The sequence below is a fragment of the Mustelus asterias genome, chromosome 22 (assembly GCF_964213995.1).
Source record: "Mustelus asterias chromosome 22, sMusAst1.hap1.1, whole genome shotgun sequence".
NCBI classification, from domain to species: domain Eukaryota; kingdom Metazoa; phylum Chordata; class Chondrichthyes; order Carcharhiniformes; family Triakidae; genus Mustelus; species Mustelus asterias.
Window position 1 is genome coordinate 75,942,088 of NC_135822.1, and position 21,332 is coordinate 75,963,419.

At 47.6% G+C, this 21,332-nt stretch overlaps 1 protein-coding gene across 1 annotated transcript in view; it reads left to right on the forward strand.

Moving 5' to 3' along the window:
* Window positions 1–14,108, forward strand: part of LOC144510202 (serine/threonine-protein phosphatase 2B catalytic subunit gamma isoform-like) — a 48,364-nt gene extending 34,256 nt beyond the window's left edge. The window contains exon 14 of the mRNA XM_078239691.1: window positions 10,358–14,108. Coding sequence (XP_078095817.1) covers window positions 10,358–10,743 — 386 coding nt within the window. The 3' untranslated portion in view covers window positions 10,744–14,108. The remainder of the gene's footprint in view (window positions 1–10,357) is intronic.
* Window positions 14,109–21,332: the final 7,224 nt, after the last annotated feature.

A 21,332-nucleotide genomic window follows, 5' to 3' on the forward strand; every position in this document is an offset into this window, starting at 1 on the left:
AGGCAAGGGAGGAAATTGCTGAGGCCTTGAGAGAAATCTTTGTATCCTCACTGGCTACAGGAGAGGTAAACACAGCAAGAAATCTCACAACACTTCTTACTGTGTTTACCCCAGTCCAACGCCGGCATCTCCACTGCAGGGGAGGTCCCAGAGGATTGGAGAATAGCCAATGTTGTTCCTTTGTTTAAGAAGGATAGCAAGAATAACCCATGTAATTACAGGCTGGTGAATCTTACATCAGTGGTAGGGAAATAATTGGAGGGGATTCTTCGAGACAGGATTTATTCTCACTTGGAATTAAGTGAACGTATTAGTGAGAGGCAACATGGTTCTGTGAGGACCATCAGAGGATACATCAGGATACAGATCGGTTGGAGACTTGGGTAGATGGAGTTTAATCCAGACAAATGTGAGACAATGCATTTTGGAAGGTCCAGTACAGATAGGAAATATACAGTAAATGCTAAGTATTGATAGGCAGAGGGATCTGGGTGTACACGTACACAGGTCACTGAAAGTGGCAATGCAGGTGGAGAAGGTAGTCAAGAAGGCATACGGCATGCTTGCCTTCATTGGCCAGGGCATTGAGTTTAAAAATTGACAAGTCATGTTGCAGCTTTATCGAACCTTAGTTAGGCCGCACATGGAATATAGTGTTCAATTCTGGTCGCCACACTCGCAGAAGGATCTGGAGGATTTGGAGAGGGTACAGAAAAGATTTAGCAGGATGTTGCCTGGTATGGAGGGCATTAACTATGAGCAGAGTATTAACTATGCGTCAGTATTCACCAAAGAGAAGGACTTGATGGATGATGAGCCTGGGAAAGGATGTGTAGATAGTTTGAGTCATGTTGAGATCAAAAAGGAGGTGGTATTGGGGTTCCTGAGAAACATCAAGGTAGACAAGTCCCCAGGGCCTGATAGAATATACCCCAGAATACTGAGAGAGGCAAGAGAGGAAATTGCTGGGGCCTTGAGAGAAATCTTTGTATCCTCACTGGCTACAGGGGAGGTTCCAGAGGATTGGAGAATAGCCAGTGTTGTTCCTTTGTTTAAGAAGGGTAGCAAGAATAATCCAGGTAATTACAGGCCGGTGAGCCTTACATCAGTGGTAGGGAAATTATTGGAGAGGATTCTTCGAGACACAGGATTTATTCCCACTTGGAAATAAGTGGATGTATTAGTGAGAGGCAACATGGTTTTGTGAAGGGGAGGTCGTGTCTCACGAACTTGATCGAGTTTTTCGAGGAAGTGACGAAGATGATTGAAGAGGGTAGGGCAGTGGATGTTGTCTACATGGACTTCAGTAAGGCCTTTGACAAGATCCCTCATGGCAGACTGTTGCAGAAGGTGAAGTCGCATGGGATCAGAGGTGAGCTGGCAAGTTGGATACAAAACTGGCTCGGTCAAAGAAGACAGAGGGTAGCAGTGGAAGGGTGCGTTTCTGAATGGAGGGCTGTGACAAGTGGTGTTCCTCAGGGATCAGTGCTGGGACCTTTGCTGTTTGTAATATATACAAATGATTTGGAGGAAAATGTAACTGGATTGATCAGTAAGTTTGCAGACGACACAAAGGTTGGTGGATTTGCGGATAGCGATGAGGACCATTAGAGGATACAGCAGGATATAAATCAGTTGGAGACTTGGGCGGAGAGATGGCAGATGAAGTTTAATCCGGACAAATGTGAGGTAATGCATTTTGGAAGGCCTAATATAGATAGGAAATATACAGTAAATGGCAGAACCCTTAACAGTATTGATAGGCAGAGGGATCTGGGTGTACAGGTACACAGGTCACTGAAAGTGGCAATGCAGGTGGAGAAGGTAATCAAGAAGGCATACGGCATGCTTGCCTTGATTGGCCGGGGCATTGAAAATTGTCAAGTCATGTTGCAGCTTTATAGAACCTTAGTTAGGCCACACTTGGAATATAGTGTTCAATTCTGGTCGCCACACTAACAGAAGGATGTGTAGGCTTTGGAGAGGGTACAGAAAAGATTTACCAGGATGTTGCCTGGTATGGAGGGCATTAGCTATGAGGAGAGTTTGGAGAAACTTGGTTTGTTCGCACTGGAGCAACGGAGGTTGAGGGGAGACCTGATAGAAGTCTACAAAATTACGAGAGGCACGGACAGAGAGGATAGTCAGAAGCTTTTTCCCAGTGTGGAAGAGTCAATTACTAGGGGGCACAGGTTTAAGGTGCGAGGGGCAAGGTTTAAAGGAGATGTACGTGGCAGATTTTTTACACAGGCTGGTGGATGCCTGGAACTCGCTGCCGGGGGAGGTAGTGGGAGCAGATACTGTAATGGCTTTTAAGGGGCGTCTTGACAAATACATGAATAGGATGGGAATAGAGGGGTATGGTCCCCAGAAGGGTATGGGGTTTTAGCTCAGTCGGGCAGCATGGTCACTGCAGGCTTGGAGGGCCGAAGGGCCTGTTCCTATGCTGTAATTTTCTTTGTTCTTTCTTTGTTCATGACCACTGTGCTGTCATGCCGCCCAAGGCTGCTATGTTGCTCGATTGTGAATGATTTTGCCGAACTCCTAGAGATCTTATTCCTGCTGTCATTGAAGCCCCAGTTTGGGGAAAGAAGAATTTCCGGCTGTTCTACAGCTGAATCTAGGCTCTTCATGTCTGATCCTGTCTCAGTTGTTGCTCTTTCAACTTGCTGTGTTTTGTTTTGATTTCTTGGTTTAATTACAGTGTCTGTATAAAGTTGTCCAGTTTTTCCTCTGCCTTTTGCACTGTGTGTTAAACACACATTGAACTCTCGCAAACATTGGCTCGATTGTGTTCTTCTGATGGAAATGGTGTAGAGACAGTAGCACGCAGTTATCTGTTAAAACTATTCCTGGTTGGATTTACCTCGTGTTAAAGTTGGAATCGGTTAATAGGCATTTAAAATCAATGTCCCTGGCACTTAGCCTGTCAGTCTAGCCCATTTAGAATCTCCTACTCCTGCAATTAAAATGGAGCTGTTTATGATGTGTGAACAGAGCTGCAAGTATCTGCTTGCGGAGAGGGTTGGAATTGTTTTGAAAGAACAGGAATTTGGTGAGTGGGAATTCGATGCCAAATGCTTTGAACCGAGGGAGGGAGTCAATATGTGAATGATCAGAGGGATCAGTTTGGGATGTTTTGAAGTGTGATGAATCAGCTGGGAGCTCCTGTCCTGTGGAAACTCTCGGATGGTTCACACTCAGGTGGGTGTGCGCCTGACCCACAAGTGTGTGAAATTTTCCAGTCAGAGCGTGGGTGCACATGTGCAAAGGGTTAATTAAAGACATTAGCAATTCAATAGATTGCGATTTCGCGCTGCCCATGTGATTTTCAGCTCATCAGACAAAGATGCGTCACTTTGTTTTTCATTTTCCCATCCAAGGGCTGGATAAAAGGGTTCCCAGAGGCAGCAACGCTTGCTCTGTCACTGAGTTTGTAGCTGTGACAGTATTCTCCTCTAGTTTCCGAGAAATTTCTTCACCCAGAGGGTGGTGAATGTGTGGAATTCACTACCACAGAAAGTAGTTGAGGCCAAAACATGGGTGATTTCAAGAAGAAATTAGATATAGCTCTTGGGGCTAAAGGGATCAAGGGATATCGGGGGGGAAGGGGGATCAGGATATTGAATTTGATGATCAGCCATGATCAAAATGAATGGCGGAGCAGGCTGGAAGGGCCAAATGGCCTCCTCCTGCTTCTAGTTTGTATGTTTCTAATTCTTAAGCATTTGAAAGCTGCCTTTCAGCATTTCAGGACTTCCCTGGATGGTTTTCCTGAGGCTTGCGCTGTCATTTGCAAGGCACTTGTCCTGTGCATCTGAGCCAATGGGGGAATATATTCTGCTGGTGGAAGATCCTCTGAAGAGGAAGAGCAGAGGTGAGATGAGGATGGTCAGTATCCCAGGGAAAGACCTTTAGGAGGAGAGGCACAGGTTCAGTTGGTGCAGAGTCAGCAGGGACGCCGAGGTGAGAGGGTTAGACACTGATGCCATTACCTGACGGCTGGAGTGTAAAGATAGTGCTCCAACTATCTCCAACTGTCTGAGCTCCAGTGCCACAGGGCATAATGACAGCAATATACAGCATGATAGGTCCCAAAATCACCTCCAGTTGTGTGTCTGGACACAGTGACCCTTGACCTCTATGCTTCCAGCTCTTTCCAGGGCTCCATGAGGGATCTATGCGATGTCTTTCAGTCACAGTTGTGTCAAGCTGGTGACTGATGCCATCTTTACACGTTCACCAACCACCAGATAGACGAGGGTAGCCAGGCGGAAGGAGCATGAGGCTTTACATTGTTGGCCGGGCTCCCTCTCATTCAGGGTGTCAGCAGCAAGCCGGGAGCTTTCATCAACAGGGGGGGTTCCACCAGTGAGTGTGCAGATTGTGGCCATGGGACATCGATTCTCCACGTTTGTGCCCACTGCCCTGGGTGCGCGCTCAATGTTTACATCCTGCTGTCCTCACAGCCACCACGGCTCCTGGGTAACTCGCCCCATCCCTTAATAAAGTGGCTGATGATCTCAGTCCATCACCCAAGATCTGAGGCTAAGGAGAGAGACAACAGGGGCTTAGCTCCACGAGTGGTGATGGAGAGCACCATCTGGTGCCTGAACCAACCTGGGGGAGCTTTGCAGAATTCTCCAGAGTGTATTTCCCTCATCGTTGTTGCATGCTGTGCCCTGCACAACCTGGCTCTGACAAAGGGGGGGACCCAGAGGAGCCTGAGAATGCACAGAGTGAGGACATTGAGAAGGACAACAGGAGCATTCGGGGGAAATGTGGGATGCTTTGATCCAGTGAACTGTTAGTTAGTTATCCAGGACATCAAGGCTGATTCGATCCAATGTCTCGGTTTGCAAAAGATCTTTAACTGAGAGCCCCACCCAGAATTTCAGCACCGTGCAACGCCCTCCAGGTACAAGCTGGCCGTAGCATTGGTGGCAGCCTGCTGACTTGGCTTTCCTGGTGGCCGTGATAACCTTGGCAGATGTCCTTCAGGGACATCAGAGTGGAGCCTGAGTTGGCTCCGATTGGGAAGGTGCGTTCAGCCCTATAGCTGGGCACGCTTCAGTCATCGTGGCATCGTCAGCACTGACAGAGTGCCGAAGGGCTATTGGCCTTGTCTGGAACGTCTCACAAGGAACTCATGGAGACGGCACCCACTAGCGTGAGGCTGAGGTGAGTTTGTACCTCCCTGCTCACCACCAATGGACAGGCAGCTGGAAGAGAGACTCTGTGCCTCATCCACCTGTCTCACTGACAGTGACCTCCAGAGGTCACAGCCGGTGCACTGGCTTACAGTCCCTGGAATCCTTATGGGGGCCCCTGAATCAGCCTCTCCACAAGAGGCGGCATTTTCTTGATTGAAGAAGCAATGTGCTTGGTGCCCATGTTAGGCATGGATCTCTCTGTGGTGGAAGCCAAGGCACACAGATGTTCATGGATCTCTGCCAGCTATCACCGTGCATCTAGCTGGGCCGACAGAATCTGCAGCCTGATGCACGTTTCCAGAGGTTCGGCATCTATCTGGTCAGTGCTCCCACTGTCAGCGCCCTTCAACCTCTCTGCCTCTACCACCTCCTCACGTGAGTGTAATGCGCCCTCACCACTGAGTACTATCCTCAGAGATGATGACCTACTGTCTATTGATGTGTGAATACCTTGTGTCTGGTTTAGAGAGACACTGTGATGCAGGTGCAAGAAGGATGTCTTCCTGGGTGCCTAACGGGGGCGTCTTGGGGTCACCTGCAACTCCAGATCTGCGGAAGGGAACCACAACATCAGTAAATTCAATCACCGTTGTCTCTGTGCATGCTGGGTAGCCTGATGAGGCTGAGGTGAGTTTTCTCACTGACTGCCTTTAACAACTTGGAGAGTGTGGTGTTTGGAAAAGGCTTTCAAGCAAAGATATTTCCAGAGATCAGAGTGTGCTGGCTGCTATCCCTCTTTGCATCAGCCCTTGTCCATCGAGTCTGTGTAACTACATGTTTTATCTACATGCATGATGCCACCTGCATTGGAGTTTCAGTGGGCATTCTGTGTGGGACAGCTCCCTCTCTGCTAAGGGGAGCCCCCTGCAGCCTCCCTTACCCACGGTGCATGCATCTGGGACCTGCACTCTTTGTGCCAGACTCCATCTCAGTGAGAGTGGAGAAGCGAGCTGACATTCCATCTCCAGAGCACCCGCTTCACTCTGGGCGAGGACCAGCAGATTTGGGATTTCCATTGGGTGCTCTGAAATACTGTGACTTGTCTTCTCCTGACAGTGGACAATAGAAAACCTTTTTCGTGTTCCATTTTCCTTGAGGTTCATTCCAGAAGCCCCCTCCCCTCAGGTGTTTGTCCTGCCACTTCCCTGTGGCACACCGCCCCTCCAATGCACTGTTGTGTAACAGGGCAGGCAGTCAGACCCCTGAGTGCACCCCTGAGACATTCCAGACAGCTCCATACTATCTCTGCACTTAGCCTTGCTGATCACATTGAACCTTCTGGGACTCTGAAGCCAGGTGTTGAACAATGTTCTGCTCACGGACTGGGCGGTTACCTCTGGCCAGGCCTCCTTCGTCGTGTGGGGTGCCTTTGCCTGCCCGTCTGCTGTGAGTGGCTGGTACTGATGCCATTGCTGAAGAACGCAAGTTACAGTGGTTCCAAACAGTGCCCTCAGTGTCACCCACAGCTCCTGGCAGCCTTCAGTAAGCAACCTATTGGACCAGCTGTCCGCATATCCCCCCCCCCCCCCCACTGTACTGACTCAGGCACACCCTGAGGATAAAATTTATGGCCGATGTCAGGGGTGCAGGAAATGTCTCCATTTGCTCAAACTCACGGTTCAGGTTTTTGAGGTGCAGGATGTACAGAAAACTTTACTGGAACACATCTCCCATCAGGTGGTCAGGAGGGTGAGAGAATCAAAGAATCCCTACAGTGCAGAAGGAGGCCATTCAGCCCATCGAGCCTACACTGACAGCAATTCCATCCAAGCCCCATCCCCGTAACCCCACACATTTACCTTGCTAATCCCCCTGACACTAAGGGCCAATTTAGCATGGCCAATCAACCCAACCCACACACCTTTCAGATTGCGGGGGGGGGGAAACCGGAGTCACCCGGAGAAAACCCACGCAGACACAGGAAGAATGTGCAAACTCCACACAGTCACCTGAGGCTGGAATTGAACCCGGGTCCCTGGAGCTGTGAGGCAGCAGTGCTAACTACTATGCCACCGTGCTGTCCAGGAGTCTGTGTCTGGCATGCAGTGCAGGGACCCTCGGGGAAGGTGGACTCTGAACCCAGTCTCCAGTTCACATTCCCTTGTGGAGAATGCAGAACATGTGCATGGCACTGTGTGGTACAGGAGTGCACAGCAATGGGGAAATGCGGTGGTGATCGGGTTTGACAGTCGGCGAGTAAGCATGTTTCTCCCAGTGCCAAGTCCTGCATATTGTGTTGTCTCCTGGGTGCCTGTGGAAAGGACATCATTGAGAGGGTGCAGAATATTTCAAGGGGGAAAGCAAGATGCCACAAGTTGGAGTCTGTTTGAGAATCAATGCGATAGAAAGAGCAAGTGTTGAGGACCTGCAGTCAATTTAAGGATCTGAGCAAGATGTTCAAAAGCAGGACCTGGAAGGTGGTGATCTCTGGAATACTCCAAGTGGTACCTTCCAATTGTTAAAGAACAACCAACAAGTTAACCTGTGACTAGAGAGATGGTACAGGAGGGAACACCTGAGGTTTCTGGGGCAGAGAACTGGACAAGGCAGGCTTACACCTCCAGGCAACTGGAAGCTGTGTCTTCACTGGAAGGTAGACTCGTGTTGTGCTAGAGGGTTTATAATCAGCTGGCAGGTTGAGTGAAGTCTTAGGGGAGAAAGAAGGGACACAGAGGACTGGAAGAGGCAAATCGCATGATCGGAAGGAGTAATTCGGAATTAGGAGAAATCGGGCAGTGACTGCGGATGTGGTTCCTATTTTCAAGAAGGGGAATAGGGATAGCCCAGGAAATTACCGACCGGTGAGTCTAACCTCAGTGGTTGGTAAGCTGATGGAGAAGATCCTGAGGGACAGGATATATGAGCATTTAGAGAGGTTTAGTATGCTCAAGAATACTCAGCATGGCTTTGTCAAAGGCAGATCGTGCCTTACGAGCCTGGTGGAGTTCTTCGAAAATGTGACTAAACACATTGACGAAGGGAAAGCGGTAGATGTGGTTTATATGGATTTTAGCAAGGCGTTCGATAAGGTCCTCCATGCAAGGCTTCTAGAAAAAGTGAGAGGGCATGGGATCCAAGGGGCTGCTGCCCTGTGGATCCAGAACTGGCTTGCCCAAAGGAAGCAGAGAGTGAGTATAGATGGGTCTTTGTCTAAATGGAGGTCGGTCACCAGTGGTGTGCCCCAGGGATCTGTTCTGGGACCCTTGCTGTTTGTCATTTTCATAAATGACCTGGATGAGGAAGTGGAGGGATGGGTTGGTAAGTTTGCCGATGACACGAAGGTTGGTGGGGTTGTGGATAGTCTGGAGGGATGTCAGAAGTTACAGAGGGACATAGATAGGATGCAAGACTGGGCGGAGAAGTGGCAGATGGACTTCAACCCAGATAAATGCGTAGTGGTCCATTTTGGCAGGTCAAATGGGATGAAGGAGTACAATATAAAGGGAAAGACTCTTAGTACTGTAGATGATCAGAAGGACCTTGGGGTCCGGGTCCATAGGACTCTAAAATCGGCCCCGCAAGTGGAGGAGGTGGTTAAGAAGGCGTATGGTGTGCTGGCCTTTATCAATCAAGGGATTGAGTTTAGGAGTCCGGGAATAATGATGCAGCTATATAAGACCCACTTCAGACCCCACTTGGAGTACTGTGCTCAGTTCTGGTCGCCTCATTACAGGAAGGATGTGGAAATAATTGAAAGGGTGCAGAGGAGATTTACAAGGACGTTGCCTGAATTGAGTGGCATGCCTAATGAGGATAGGCTGAGGGAGCTCGGTCTTTTCTCCTTGGAGAGACGGAGGATGAGAGGAGACCTAATAGAGGTGTATAAGATGTTGAGAGGCATAGATCGGGTGGACTCTGAGGCTTTTTCCCAGGGTGGAAATGTCTGCTACGAGAGGACACAGGTTTAAGGTGCTGGGGGGTAGGTACAGGGGAGATGTTAGGGGGAAGTTTTTCACACAGGGTGGTGGGCGAGTGGAATCGGCTGCCGTCAGTGGTGGTGGAGGCAAACTCAATAGGGACTTTTAAGAGACTCCTGGATGAGTACATGGAGCGTAATAGGATGGAGGGTTATAGGTAGGTCTAGAAGGTAGGGATGTGTTCGGCGCAACTTGTGGGCCGAAGGGCCTGTTTGTGCTGTAGTTTTTCTATGTTTCTATACCACGATTGGCACCAGCAGGAGACCTCACTCAGAATGAGACAATTAGGAACAGAATTCAGCAAAGATAGGGAAGGAAAAAAGAGAGGAATGCTATATTGATGGCTGCACCAGAGAGACATGTTGTCATCGAGGGATTGAAATCTATTTTGTCTGAGTGATGATCCATTCTGCTGCTGTGTACATACCACAGGCCAGCAAATAGCGCGAAGGAGATTGAGGGGCAAATTCGCAGGCGAGCATGTGAAGCTGTAAGAACTACAGGATAGTGATAATGGGAGATTGTTATCCTATGAGGGACCAGGATGATATTGGGAAAAGACATGGGGCAGGGCAGGTGAGGAGAATTCCTAAAATGGTGCAATTTGTGGGTGGCACAGTAGCACAGTGGTTAGCACTGCTGCTTCACAGCTCCAGGGACCTGGGTTCGATTCCCGGCTTGGGTCGCTGTCTGTGTGGAGTTTGCACATTCTCCTTGTGTCTGCGTGGGTTTCCTCCGGGTGCTCCGGTTTCCTCCCACAGTCCAAAGATGTGTGGGTTAGGTTGATTGGCCATGCTAAAAAATTGCCTTTAGTGTCCTGAGATGCGTAGATTAGAGGAATTAGTGGGTAAATATCTAGGGATATGGGAGTAGGGCCTGGGTGGGATTGTGGTCGGTGCAGACTCGATGGGCCGAATGGCCTCTTTCTGTGCCGTTGGGTTTCTAAGATTCTAACCCAATGTGGAAGGAAGCAATGGTGAATCTAGTTGCAGGGGTTGACCGAGTGGACGTAATGATCCCAGACTCTGTAAAACTGCTGAGGTGCTGAGAATCCTTTGAACTGTGTAAACATTGATGGAGAATTTGTCACTGTCACAGATGTGTTGATTTTCTAATTTATGAATTCAGCTATGAAAGTTTTAACAGGAACCCCTTATTTTGCAGTATTGCTGATTGAGTGTTAACCCAGTGCCTGACATGTTGCTTTGTCTCTGTATCTGTCCCAAGGGAAAGGTCCTCTGCAGAAGATCAGCTTCGAGCAGGCGAGGGGTTTGGATCGGATTAACGAGAGGATGCCTCCACGCAAGCCGCTGACCACAAATCAGCCTGTGACACCAGCTGCAGCTCAGGCCCCCCCTCGGGCACCGGCTCGGGCACCGGCTCAGACTCCGGCTAAGGCCCAAGCTCCGGGTCAGGCAAAGTGGCCCCCTCAAGTGGGTCAAGGACTGCAAAACAACCCACAGCAGCAGCAGGCGGCGCCTGGGCAGTCCCAGTATGGCAGCAACACCCCCACTGGCCGGCAGCAAGCTGCTGCCCAGCGCCCCCTGCCGACACAGCCTGGTGTGGCAGCTGCCAAGACTGGAAACAAAGGAAAGGATAAGATGGCACACTAACAGCTCGCCTGCCCTGTCTCACAGGCGCAGTGAGGTCCTATTTATTTATTCCGATTGCTTGCAAGATGGGAGTGTCCCAGGATCCAAACTCCCACCCCATTCCCTCAACTCTGGTCAGCAGTGATCGGTGCCCAGTTTACTTGGCAAGTGGAGGAAATGAGGCTGTTTCGCTTCAGAAGACATCACACCTCCATCAGGCTGAAGAGATCGGGAAGAACTTGGCTAACGTAGCTCTTGGTTTCATGAGGGCCTTGCTGAGTCTCTGAAGGACCAGGAGCTTTCCTGCCTGGGACATCTCCTCCTTTCTTGGGGAAATGTGTGGGTGGGATTGGGTTTCACTGTGACCCATAGCTCCTCTCACTGCAGTACTCTGATAAATGTTTGAACCCCAGAGTATTAAACCTTAGTTAAAGGTGCTGGAGGCATTAGGGAAGTACAGTCTTCACTTGTGAAGTGTTGCTGTGCAATGAACGATGGTAAACGGGAGACCCTGCAGGGAGTCGTGCAGTCTTGAAAGCTGAGAGCACTTGTCTTCCTTCCTGACTCTTGGCCTGCCCTCATCCCCTCGCCTCCCCCACAGCGCTCCCCTCACCAATACTTTGGGATGACTTGGTTTAGCACCTGATGTCTGAGGCACTCGGTGTCTCCTGATGTCTGAGGCACTCGGTGTCTCACTAATGACCCCATGACCTTTTGTATGAATTCTGATTCCGTTTTGTTAAGTGTGAAAATGAGAGCTCGTGCAAAGCCTTTGGAGAAAAGAAAATGTAGAAACAAACTTGTTTCATTCTGGGTTTTTATTTAATTTTTTTAAAGAAACTAAGTTGGTTAAACAGCATACGGTCTACATCTTGTTTTGATTCTTGCATCGTCTTTTTGCAGTAAGTGAACCAAGTGTCTGTTTTTGATCATCAGTCCCTTTTGAATTTGGGGGGTGGGTCAGCTGGAGAGTGAGGTGTGAGGGTAGACTCTGGCATGACCAAAGACTGCAACTGGAGTAAATGTCAGCGAGAGAGACGGGGATTGAAATGGCAACCATTCCAATGCCTTTCGCTCTCTCTCTCTCTTGCCTCTCCCCTTTGCTCTCTCTCCCCCTCTCCAATATCTCTGCGCAATCCCATCCTGTCCTCCAGTGTCTCATACACTCTATTTTTCTCGCTCCTGTCCCTCCACCCTCGGCCAGCCCCTCATTTTTGTTTGAGCATTGTCAGTCATCAAAAGAGTCCTGCAGGTTGAAGATTTTGTTGTCCTCAGTCTGCATTGAAAATCTGATTGCCCAGACACACTCCTGCAGTGTTTCCCGGTAAAACCCGCCTCATTTCAGTATTGGGTTGAAGATCCTGTAAAGCCTCAGGAGATCAGTCAGTTATGTGTGGAGAGGATGGGAATCAGGCGTGCCCCTCTTATTCTCTGGCTGTTTAGATGAAAAATTAAGTTTTTTAAATTGAGAGCTGATGATGGTGACCCTTCTCTGATGTGAAAATGTTGGAGTGGGAAAGGCCTAGTTCATTGAACTTTCCTCCCAAAGTAATAATCCAGTTTAAAAACCCAGGTTGCCGAGGAAAATTGTACCGGCCCAGATAATCCGGCTCATTCCTCTGTACAAATCCACTGAGTGTTTCCAAAAGGAAGTTTCTTTTTGTTTCTTTTATCTCTGAGAACTGATCTACGTTGGTGCAATGAACTATTCACTGACTTAGAATAGCAGCAACTCTCCAGTCTTCAGGAGATATTAGTCTTCAGCATACAGTTCAGGAAAATTCTTCCCCAGCTGTGCTTTGAATGCATAGTTCTTGCCATGTCCGTTCGTAGTACTCTTCATCAGACAGTGCGTGTACTTATTGCAGAGCACTGCCAGTTCTGGCCCGTGTACGGCACTCGTTACAATGACTCCCAAATAACTTTGGTTTGCCGATTCTCTTCAACCAAAGTATAAATCCACCCTCAACTGTTGGCACACATCAGTATGTTATATTTTATTTGGATGGTAGTGGTGTACTTCTAGCTGCGCTGGAATCTGTGGCTGCAATGGTGCGTTTGTTGCAGTTTTCCAATAAGTGAACATCCCCAGGTGGATGAAACATTTTTGCCAGTTTCCAGATGCTCAAAACAGTGGGCTTGAAATCTCTACCGAATGTTCATGGTGCACCAACCTTGCTGTTCCCTTTCTGGGAACTCCCTGCTGTGTAGGGACTGCGTGTAGTGCAGGTGGGCACCATTTGTTTGGAAAGGCAGCTGGTTGTAGAATAGATACAGAAGGCTAGAGCAGGATGCCAAGAGCCACTGGTCAGGGAATGATTGCTCGTGGTGTAGATTGCCACAAACCAGCCAATTGCTTGTACAAAGGCTATTTGGTAACATGACCCAGAGTCAGCTTGTTATGGCTTAGTTTGTTTCCCAGCTTATCCCAAATTCCTGCTCTGAAACGCTGAGTACTGGTATCTGTGGCTTTCCAGATGAGAATGGCAAGAGGAGTGAGTACAAGCTGCTGATGAGGTAGGCTCTGAAGGTATTTTCATTATTTAACTTAGTGAAATAAGGGTTTCCAGAGTTTGCTGGCTTTTGCTGAAGTTGTAATGGTCAACTCTCTGTTCTCATTGCATTTTAATCATGAGAGGGTACATGAAGTCAGCCGCCAGCTTAGAGACCCAAGCGGCTTTTAAAAATTGTCACAGGCTCGCTGCAGCACCTGTCCAAACTGAGGTATTGCTGAGATTGCCATTTGCTGCCTGAGATAACATGAAAGGATTGCAGGAGAATGCTTCTCGTTTTCTTCATCCTTCCAAACATGAGGTATTCAGAAATGTTCAAACATGGACATTGGTGGAGCACTCGATTGCCTGCACTTCAGGAGAAAAACTGACCCTGACCCACATGCCAGACAAGACTGGTGTCCTTCAATTCACGTGCAAGCAATCCTATTCACCCCACTCCTCTATAACTCATGTCTAGCATGGGCTTCTATAGTTTCACATCGTAGACTGAAAGGTAGAAGCTTCCTCCGATTGAAATTATATTGGTGAGAAAGGGCCCTTCAGAAGACCTGACTCCCTCCCTCTTTTAACCACTTGGCTTCCAGTTCAACAGGAAAACAATTATTATTTTGGTGTCTTTAAGTTCTCCTTTTTGCAGAATCTTGAAAAATGTGCTGTAACTTTTCCTGTGTTTTTTTTTTAAGTAAAGAACAACTCCCCTGAGGAGAGAACTACGGCATTGATACTGTTGGTTAAAAAGAGTTTCATTAACTTGTGTTTTTTGTAAGTGCACTGAGAAAACTGTAATGGTTTCTAATTTAGCACGGCGATATGATAGCAAACTTTTCTTGTAACAAAATTTGCATTAAAAATACAAGTTTGGTTTCATTAGACAGTGCTGTGAATATGAGTTCCTACCCTGCTCTGTGAGTGTGAAGCTGCAGTGAAGTGTCAAGTGTTTTCTGGTGTGGGTCTCGACACAGAGAGACCCCGAGTGGAACAGATTTCATTCCCTAAAGGACACTGGTTGTTCTTCATGATTACTTTGCTGAAAGCAGATCTTTATTTCCTATTTATAATGCTCATGTCAAATTGTCTAACTGCTGCAGTGAGATTTCCAATCCAGTAACATGATCGCTGTACCTGTCTAAATGAGCACTCAGTCTCAGTGGAAGATATTTGCTGTTGGGCAGTCCTCCTTGGTTAGTCCTTGTACTGTCTCGATCACATTGCAGCTGAAGGCTGTCGGAGGGCAATGAGCCGTTCAAAATGCTCTTGGTGGAGAGGATGTGCTGGTGCAGGGAGGATGCGATGTGTCCGGAATTCCCTGTTTCTGGCTTAGGGGAGGGTGTGAACCAACAGACAATCCCCTCCTTTGGAGAAGATGTGATGAGTTAATGCTGAAGGGTGGCAAAAGTGACTCTGGGGTAATGTCTGATGAAAGGTTTGGAGCTGTGTGTATGAGAGGAGTGTATGGGGGTGGGGTAAGGTGGGCAGAGAGTGGGGGTGGGGTGAGGTGGGCAGAGAGTGGGGGTGGGTCAGGAGGAGACCTGATATGTATGTGTATGGATTCTGCTTATTGATGACTGGGGTCACTGCTGCAGCAGACGAGGGTGAGTTCAAGTGAAGTCATTTGGTGATTTCTGTCTAAAAATGGTGATAATATTGCAGTGGAGAGAAAGAGAGACTTCAGAAGCTCAATGTATAGTGCAGCCTAGTGACCAATGCCTGTCACCACATTGTGATAGTAGACAGACAAATAGAACAGAAGGAAATGGGGTTTGTTCACAGGAATGGCCTCAGCCAGTCAAAGAACTATCCGGTCAGTGATCCGTGGTGTTGTCATCTGGAGGATTCCACAGTTTTCATGGAAAAATGAGATTGCAGGATATGAAACATAGAAAATAGGCCTTACCAGCCTTCTGTGGTAGAGAATTCCACACAGGCTGACCAATCTCTAGATGAATAAATTTCTCCTCATCTCAGTCCTTTATCCTTAAATAATGACCCCTGGTTCCAGACCACCATTGGGAACATCCTGCATCTACCCTGTCTAGTCTTGTTAGAATTTTATAGATTTAGATGAAATCACCCCCTCAGATTCTTCTGAACCTCAGCGAGTATAATCCTAACTGACTCAATCTCTCCTCATACGTCAGTCCTGCCATCCCAGGAATCAGCCTGATAAACCTTTGCTGTACTCCCTCTATAGCAAGAACATCCTTCCTCAGATAAGGAGACCAAAACTGCACAAAGTACTCCAGGTGTGGCCTCACCAAAGGCCCTATATGACTGCAGCAAGACATCCTTGCTCTGCACTTGAATCCTCTTGCTATGAAGGCCAACATACCATTTTGCCGCCTTTACTGTCTGCTGCACCTGCGTGCTTACCTCGTTGCACATTCCCCATCTGTTAATAGCCATTCACATCACAATCTGCCTTCCTGTTTTTGCAGCCAAAGTAGATAACTTCACATTTATCCACATTATCCTGCATCTGCCATGCATTTTCCCACTCAGCCTGTCCAAATCATGCTGAAGCATCTCTGCATCCTCCTCACAGCTCACCCTCCCAACCAACTTTGTGCCATCTGCAAATCTGGGGAAATTGCATTAAGTTTCTTCATCTAAATCAGTGGTTCCCAAAGGGTGCGGCGCGCCACACTGGTGCGGCGAGAGAGGATGGCAAGTGTGGCGGGAAGATTCAAGGACAATCAAAGAAACATTTAAACATGGTTTAAACAAGCATTGTTTTATACTTTCTGGATGTCCCATGATCATATTATAAAGTAGTTGTGTTCTATGTTACGAATCAAGCACTGCTAGGAGTTTTTTTTTGAATGTATTTCTTATCAAAAAATTCGGTGTGGCGCCAGCAAATTTTTATTCCGAAAGTGTGGCCCAGTGAAAAAAGTTTGGGAACCACTGATCTAAATCATCAATATACGTTGTGAATAGCAGGGGTCATAGAAACTAGAAGCAAGAGTAGGCCATTCGGCCCTTCAAGCCTGTTCCACCATTCATGTTGATCATGGCTGATCATCAAATTCAACATCCTGATCTCTCTCTCCCCCCCCCCCCCCCCCATATCCCTTGATCCCTTTAGCCCCAAGACCTCTGTCTGATTTCAAGAAGAAATTAGACAATGTTTTGTCTTCAACTACTTTCTGTGGTAGTGAATTCCACATATTCACCACCCTCTGGGTGAAGAAATTTCTCTTCACCTGTGTTCTAAAAAGTTTACCTCTTACCTCAAACTGTGACCCCTAGTTCTGGACTCTCCCGCCAACGGGAACATTCTTCCTAAATCTATCCTGTCTAATCCTGTTAAAATTTTATAAGTTATATGAGATCCCCTCTCACTCTTCCAAACTCCAGGGAATATAATCCTAACTGACTTAGTCTCTCCTCATATGACAGACCTGCCATCCCAGGAATCAGCCTGGTAAACCTTCGCTGTACTCCCTCTATAGCAAGGACATCCTTCCTCAGATAAGGACACCAAAACTGCACACAATACTCCAGGTGTGGTCTTGCCAATGCAATTGCAGCAAAACATCCCTATCCCTATACTCAAATCCCCTCGCTATGAAGGCCAACATACCATTTGCCTTTACTGCCTGCTGTACCTGCACGCTTACTTTCGGCGACTGATGCGTGAAGATACCAAAGTCTTGCTGAGTATCCACCTCTCTCAATTTACACCCATTCAAGATCTGTCTTCCTATTTTTTCTATCCAAGTGGATAACATCACATTTAATCCACATTATACTGCAGATGCCCATTCTCTCAGCCTGTTCAATTATGTTGAAGCATCTCTACATCCCCCTCTTACCGTCCCCCTCTTACCTTCCCACCCAGCTTTGTGTCATCCTATTACCAACCCCTGAGGTACCCCACTAGTCACTGTCTGCCATTTGGAAAACGACACGTTCATTCCCACTATTGTTTCCTGTCTGCCAACCAGTTTTCTATTCATCTCAACACACTACCCCCAATCCCATGCACTTGAGCTTCACCCGCTTTACAGACAAAATGGCACAAATAAAATGCTTGGACCTGCTTGAAAAACCTTCAGAGAAACATGATTAAAATACATTTCTTAAGCCCACAGCATCGTCACAGGTGGGACTTTGTCAAACGCCTTCTGAGTGTCCAAATAAACCACATCCACTGGCTTCCCCCTCATCATCTCTACTGGTTGCGTCCTCAAAGAATTCCAGTAGATTTGTCGGGCATGATTTCCCTTTCATAAATCCATGCTGACTTTGTCCAATCCTGCCACTGTTTTCCAAGTGCTCTGCTATAAAATCCTTGATGGACTCTCGGATCTTTCCCACTGCTGAGGTTAGGCTGACTGCTCCGTAATTTCTCGCTCAGGGAAAGCGGACAGGTGGATGTTTTATGTCTTGGTGACCAGGATATCTAATTTTTGGGGCTTATTGGGGCAGCATCCTTGGTCTGCTATTGGGTAAACACAGTAAGAAGTTTAACAACACCAGGTTAAAGTCCAACAGGTTTATTTGGTAGCAAAAGCCACACAAGCTTTCGAGGCTCTGAGCCCCTTCTTCAGGTGAGTGGGAATTCTGTTCACAAACAGAACTTATAAGACACAGACTCAATTTACATGAATAATGGTTGGAATGCGAATACTTACAACTAATCCAGTCTTTAAGAAACAAAACAATGGGAGTGGAGAGAGCATCAAGACAGGCTAAAAAGATGTGTATTGTCTCCAGACAAGACAGCCAGTGAAACTCTGCAGGTCCACGCAACTGTGGGAGTTACAAATAGTGTGACATAAATTCTGATTCTAGGATCGCATGATAAAGACTCAGGAGGAAAAAAGCAGAAATATTTATGTGAAATAGTGTGACATAAACCCAATATCCCGGTTGAGGCCGTCCTTGTGTGTGTGGAACCTGGCTATCAGTTTCTGCTCCGCGACTCTGCGCTGTCGTGTGTCGCGAAGGCCGCCTTGGAGAACGCTTACCCGAATATCAGAGGCCGAATGCCCGTGACCGCTGAAGTGCTCCCCAACAGGAAGAGAACAGTCTTGCCTGGTGATTGTCGAGCGGTGTTCATTCATCCGTTGTCGCAACATCAAATATCTGAAGCACTTCCACCGCAGACACCCGGGGTGGAACATCCAGTCACAGCATGGTGGGACTGCATGGATCAGGATTCAAATCCGGGATGTTCTGACCCAGAGCTGGGAATGTTATCAATGAGTGAATGTGCTGGGAAGATCCTTCTGGAGAGGATCACGCGGCTATGCAGATGGCCAGGAGGGTGTGCTGTGCCCTCACTGATCCAGCAATCAGTTCCACTGGAAAATGAAACCAGCTGTGAATTCCTTCTATTGATGTGGAGATGCCGGCGTTGGACTGGGGTAAACACAGTAAGAAGTTTAACAACACCAGGTTAAAGTCCAACAGGTTTATTTGGTAGCAAAAGCCACACAAGCTTTCGAGGCTCTAAGCCCCACACACTCTCCAGCTGCAGCTGACTGCAGAGTGTTACGTATGGGGTAGCTACTTGGTTTTGTGATAAACATACAAACAAGGAGCAGAAGCAGGCCCTTCCAGCCTGTTCCGCCATTTAATATGATCGTTACTGATCGAACCATCAGCTGAAATCTGCAGCCCACCAACTCCCGAGAATCTATCACCCTCCTCGTTTACGAAGAATTTCTCCACCTCTGCTTTAACATTATTCTAAAACTCTGCTTCCACCACCTTCCCGATACCCTCGGGAAGAGTTCCATAGATTCACAGCAGAGTGAAAAGAAAATTAATCTTATCTCCATTTTAAATGGACAACCTTTTATTTTTAAACGGTGACCCCCGCGTTCTCAATCCTCTTGACAAGAAGAAACATCCTCTCCACGTCCACCCTGCCAATACCCCTCAGCATCTTAAATCCACCCTGCCAATACCCCTCAGCATCTTAAAGCTTTCAATCGAATCGCCTCTTACTCTGCCAAACTCAGTGGATACAAGCCCAGCCTATCCAACCTCTCCTGGTAAGAACATTCCTGGTGTTAGTCTAACAAACCTCTGATCATGCTTGCAATACATCAACATATTTCTTTAAATAAAGTGACCAATACTGTACTCGATGTGGTCTGACCAGTGACCTGTACTTCTGGTGAGAGGCTAAACTGAGGCTTCTCTGCCCAGCCAAAGTTAAAAGACTGCTTCCTGCAAAGCTGATGAACTGGTTATTTATCACATTGCTGTTTGTGGGAGTTGGCTCGCAGGTTTGGTTACAACTCCAGTTCTATACACCACACGCCCAATATTTTCCCAAAGCGCCAGTGCTCAACACAATATGCTTTACACAAGACCCTGACGTGTTTTGCTTTCCATTGCCTGTGTTATTTTTAACCTGATGGTTTTTATTGCCCCCATGGTAAAAGATGTGCAGCTTCTGAACTGGAGATTGGGCAGCAGAGAAACAAAAGGCTGTGAAAACACACGGATCCGGTGATAGGATTGAAACACACAAGACCTGGGCTCTGTGACAAAACCTGCGAACCAAGACTGAAGCTTGGAACCACCCAGAGGAAGCCTTTGTCTGTTCACACAATCGCAGAATTGTTGTGCAGATGGAGGCCATTCGTCCCATCGTGTCTGCACCAGCTCTCCAAATGATCAATTCAATTAGTTCCAATCCCACACCTTCTCCCCATAACCCCGCCCATTCTTTAACTTTAGTCTAATTCCCTTCCCTCTGAATGCTGCCTCCACCACACTCCCCATCAGTGCTTTCCAGACCTGAGCCACTGGCTGTGAGAAAAATTTTCCCCAAATCGCTTTTGCTTTTTTTCACCAATGACTTTAAATCTCTCTCCATCCTTCTAACGATGGGAACAGTTTCCATTTTATCCAAACCTTTCAGGATTTTGAACACCTCGATCAAATCTTGTCTTGATCTTCTCCAAGAAGTGTTCTTGTTTCACCGTGACTTCAATCTTCATCCTTGGGACTAACCTTTGAATCTCCTTCACATTCTTTCTAAAGTGTGTTGTCCAGAACTGGATCACTGCCCCAGCTGAGTGTTCCATACAAATGCAGCAAATCTGCCCTGGTTTTGTATTCTCTGCCCCTGTTTATAAAACCCTGGATACTGTGTGCTTTATTAATTCTCTTACCTGTCCTGCCACCTTCTATGAATTATACACAAGCATGCCCAGGTCCCTCTGCTCCAAGAATTGTAGAGTTTTATTGCCCTTCCATATTCTTCCTACCAAAACAAATCACCTCATTGCTCCACTTTGAACAAAATATGTCACTGCCCAGTCCACCAGCTTGTCAATGGAACTCCAATGCTATCCATCTCTCAGTTCACAGTGATTATGGTCACATCACAATGTTATTCTCTCACTGAAGTTGATTCCAACTCTGAATCCTCCACTCTGGCAGGTGTGTAGCAGGGAGTTGAGTGAGCAGAGTTGGGCTGATTGGTTTTCTGTGGTACCCCAGTGTGGAAGGGTCTCAATCGTGCCAGGCAGCAGTGGGACAAGGACCTGTGTGATCTGTATCTCTGCTTTGACGGCAAGGGAGAGAACAGTCCAAAAGTCAGCTTGCTATCTAGTTTCTGAGGAATCGAGTTGTTCTCTAAAGACTGTCCATGTTGTATCAACGTGCTGGGACAGTGCAGACACTGTGAACCTTCGAGCGTCGGCACTGTTGGAATGTCAGATTGCAGTCTCCAGTTTTCACAACACCCTCACTGCTACAGACCAAACTACCGAGCTGATTCTGATTGAGTGTTAAATACGGACCAGGATATCACCGTCAACCCCATTATTCTCCCAGTAATGGTCTGGGATCGATCTGAGATTGCAGAAGGAAATGTACCTTAACATCTCATAAAGAGAGCACCTCAGACAGTGCAGCAGTGCCCAGTACTGACCCTCTGACAGTGCGGCACTCCCTCAGTACTGACCCTCTGACAGTGCGGCACTCCCTCAGTACTGACCCTCTGACAGTGCAGCATTCCCTCAGTACTGACCCTCTGACAGTGCGGCACTCCCTCAGTACTGACCCTCTGACAGTGCGGCACTCCCTCAGTACTGACCCTCTGACAGTGCAGCACTCCCTCAGTAC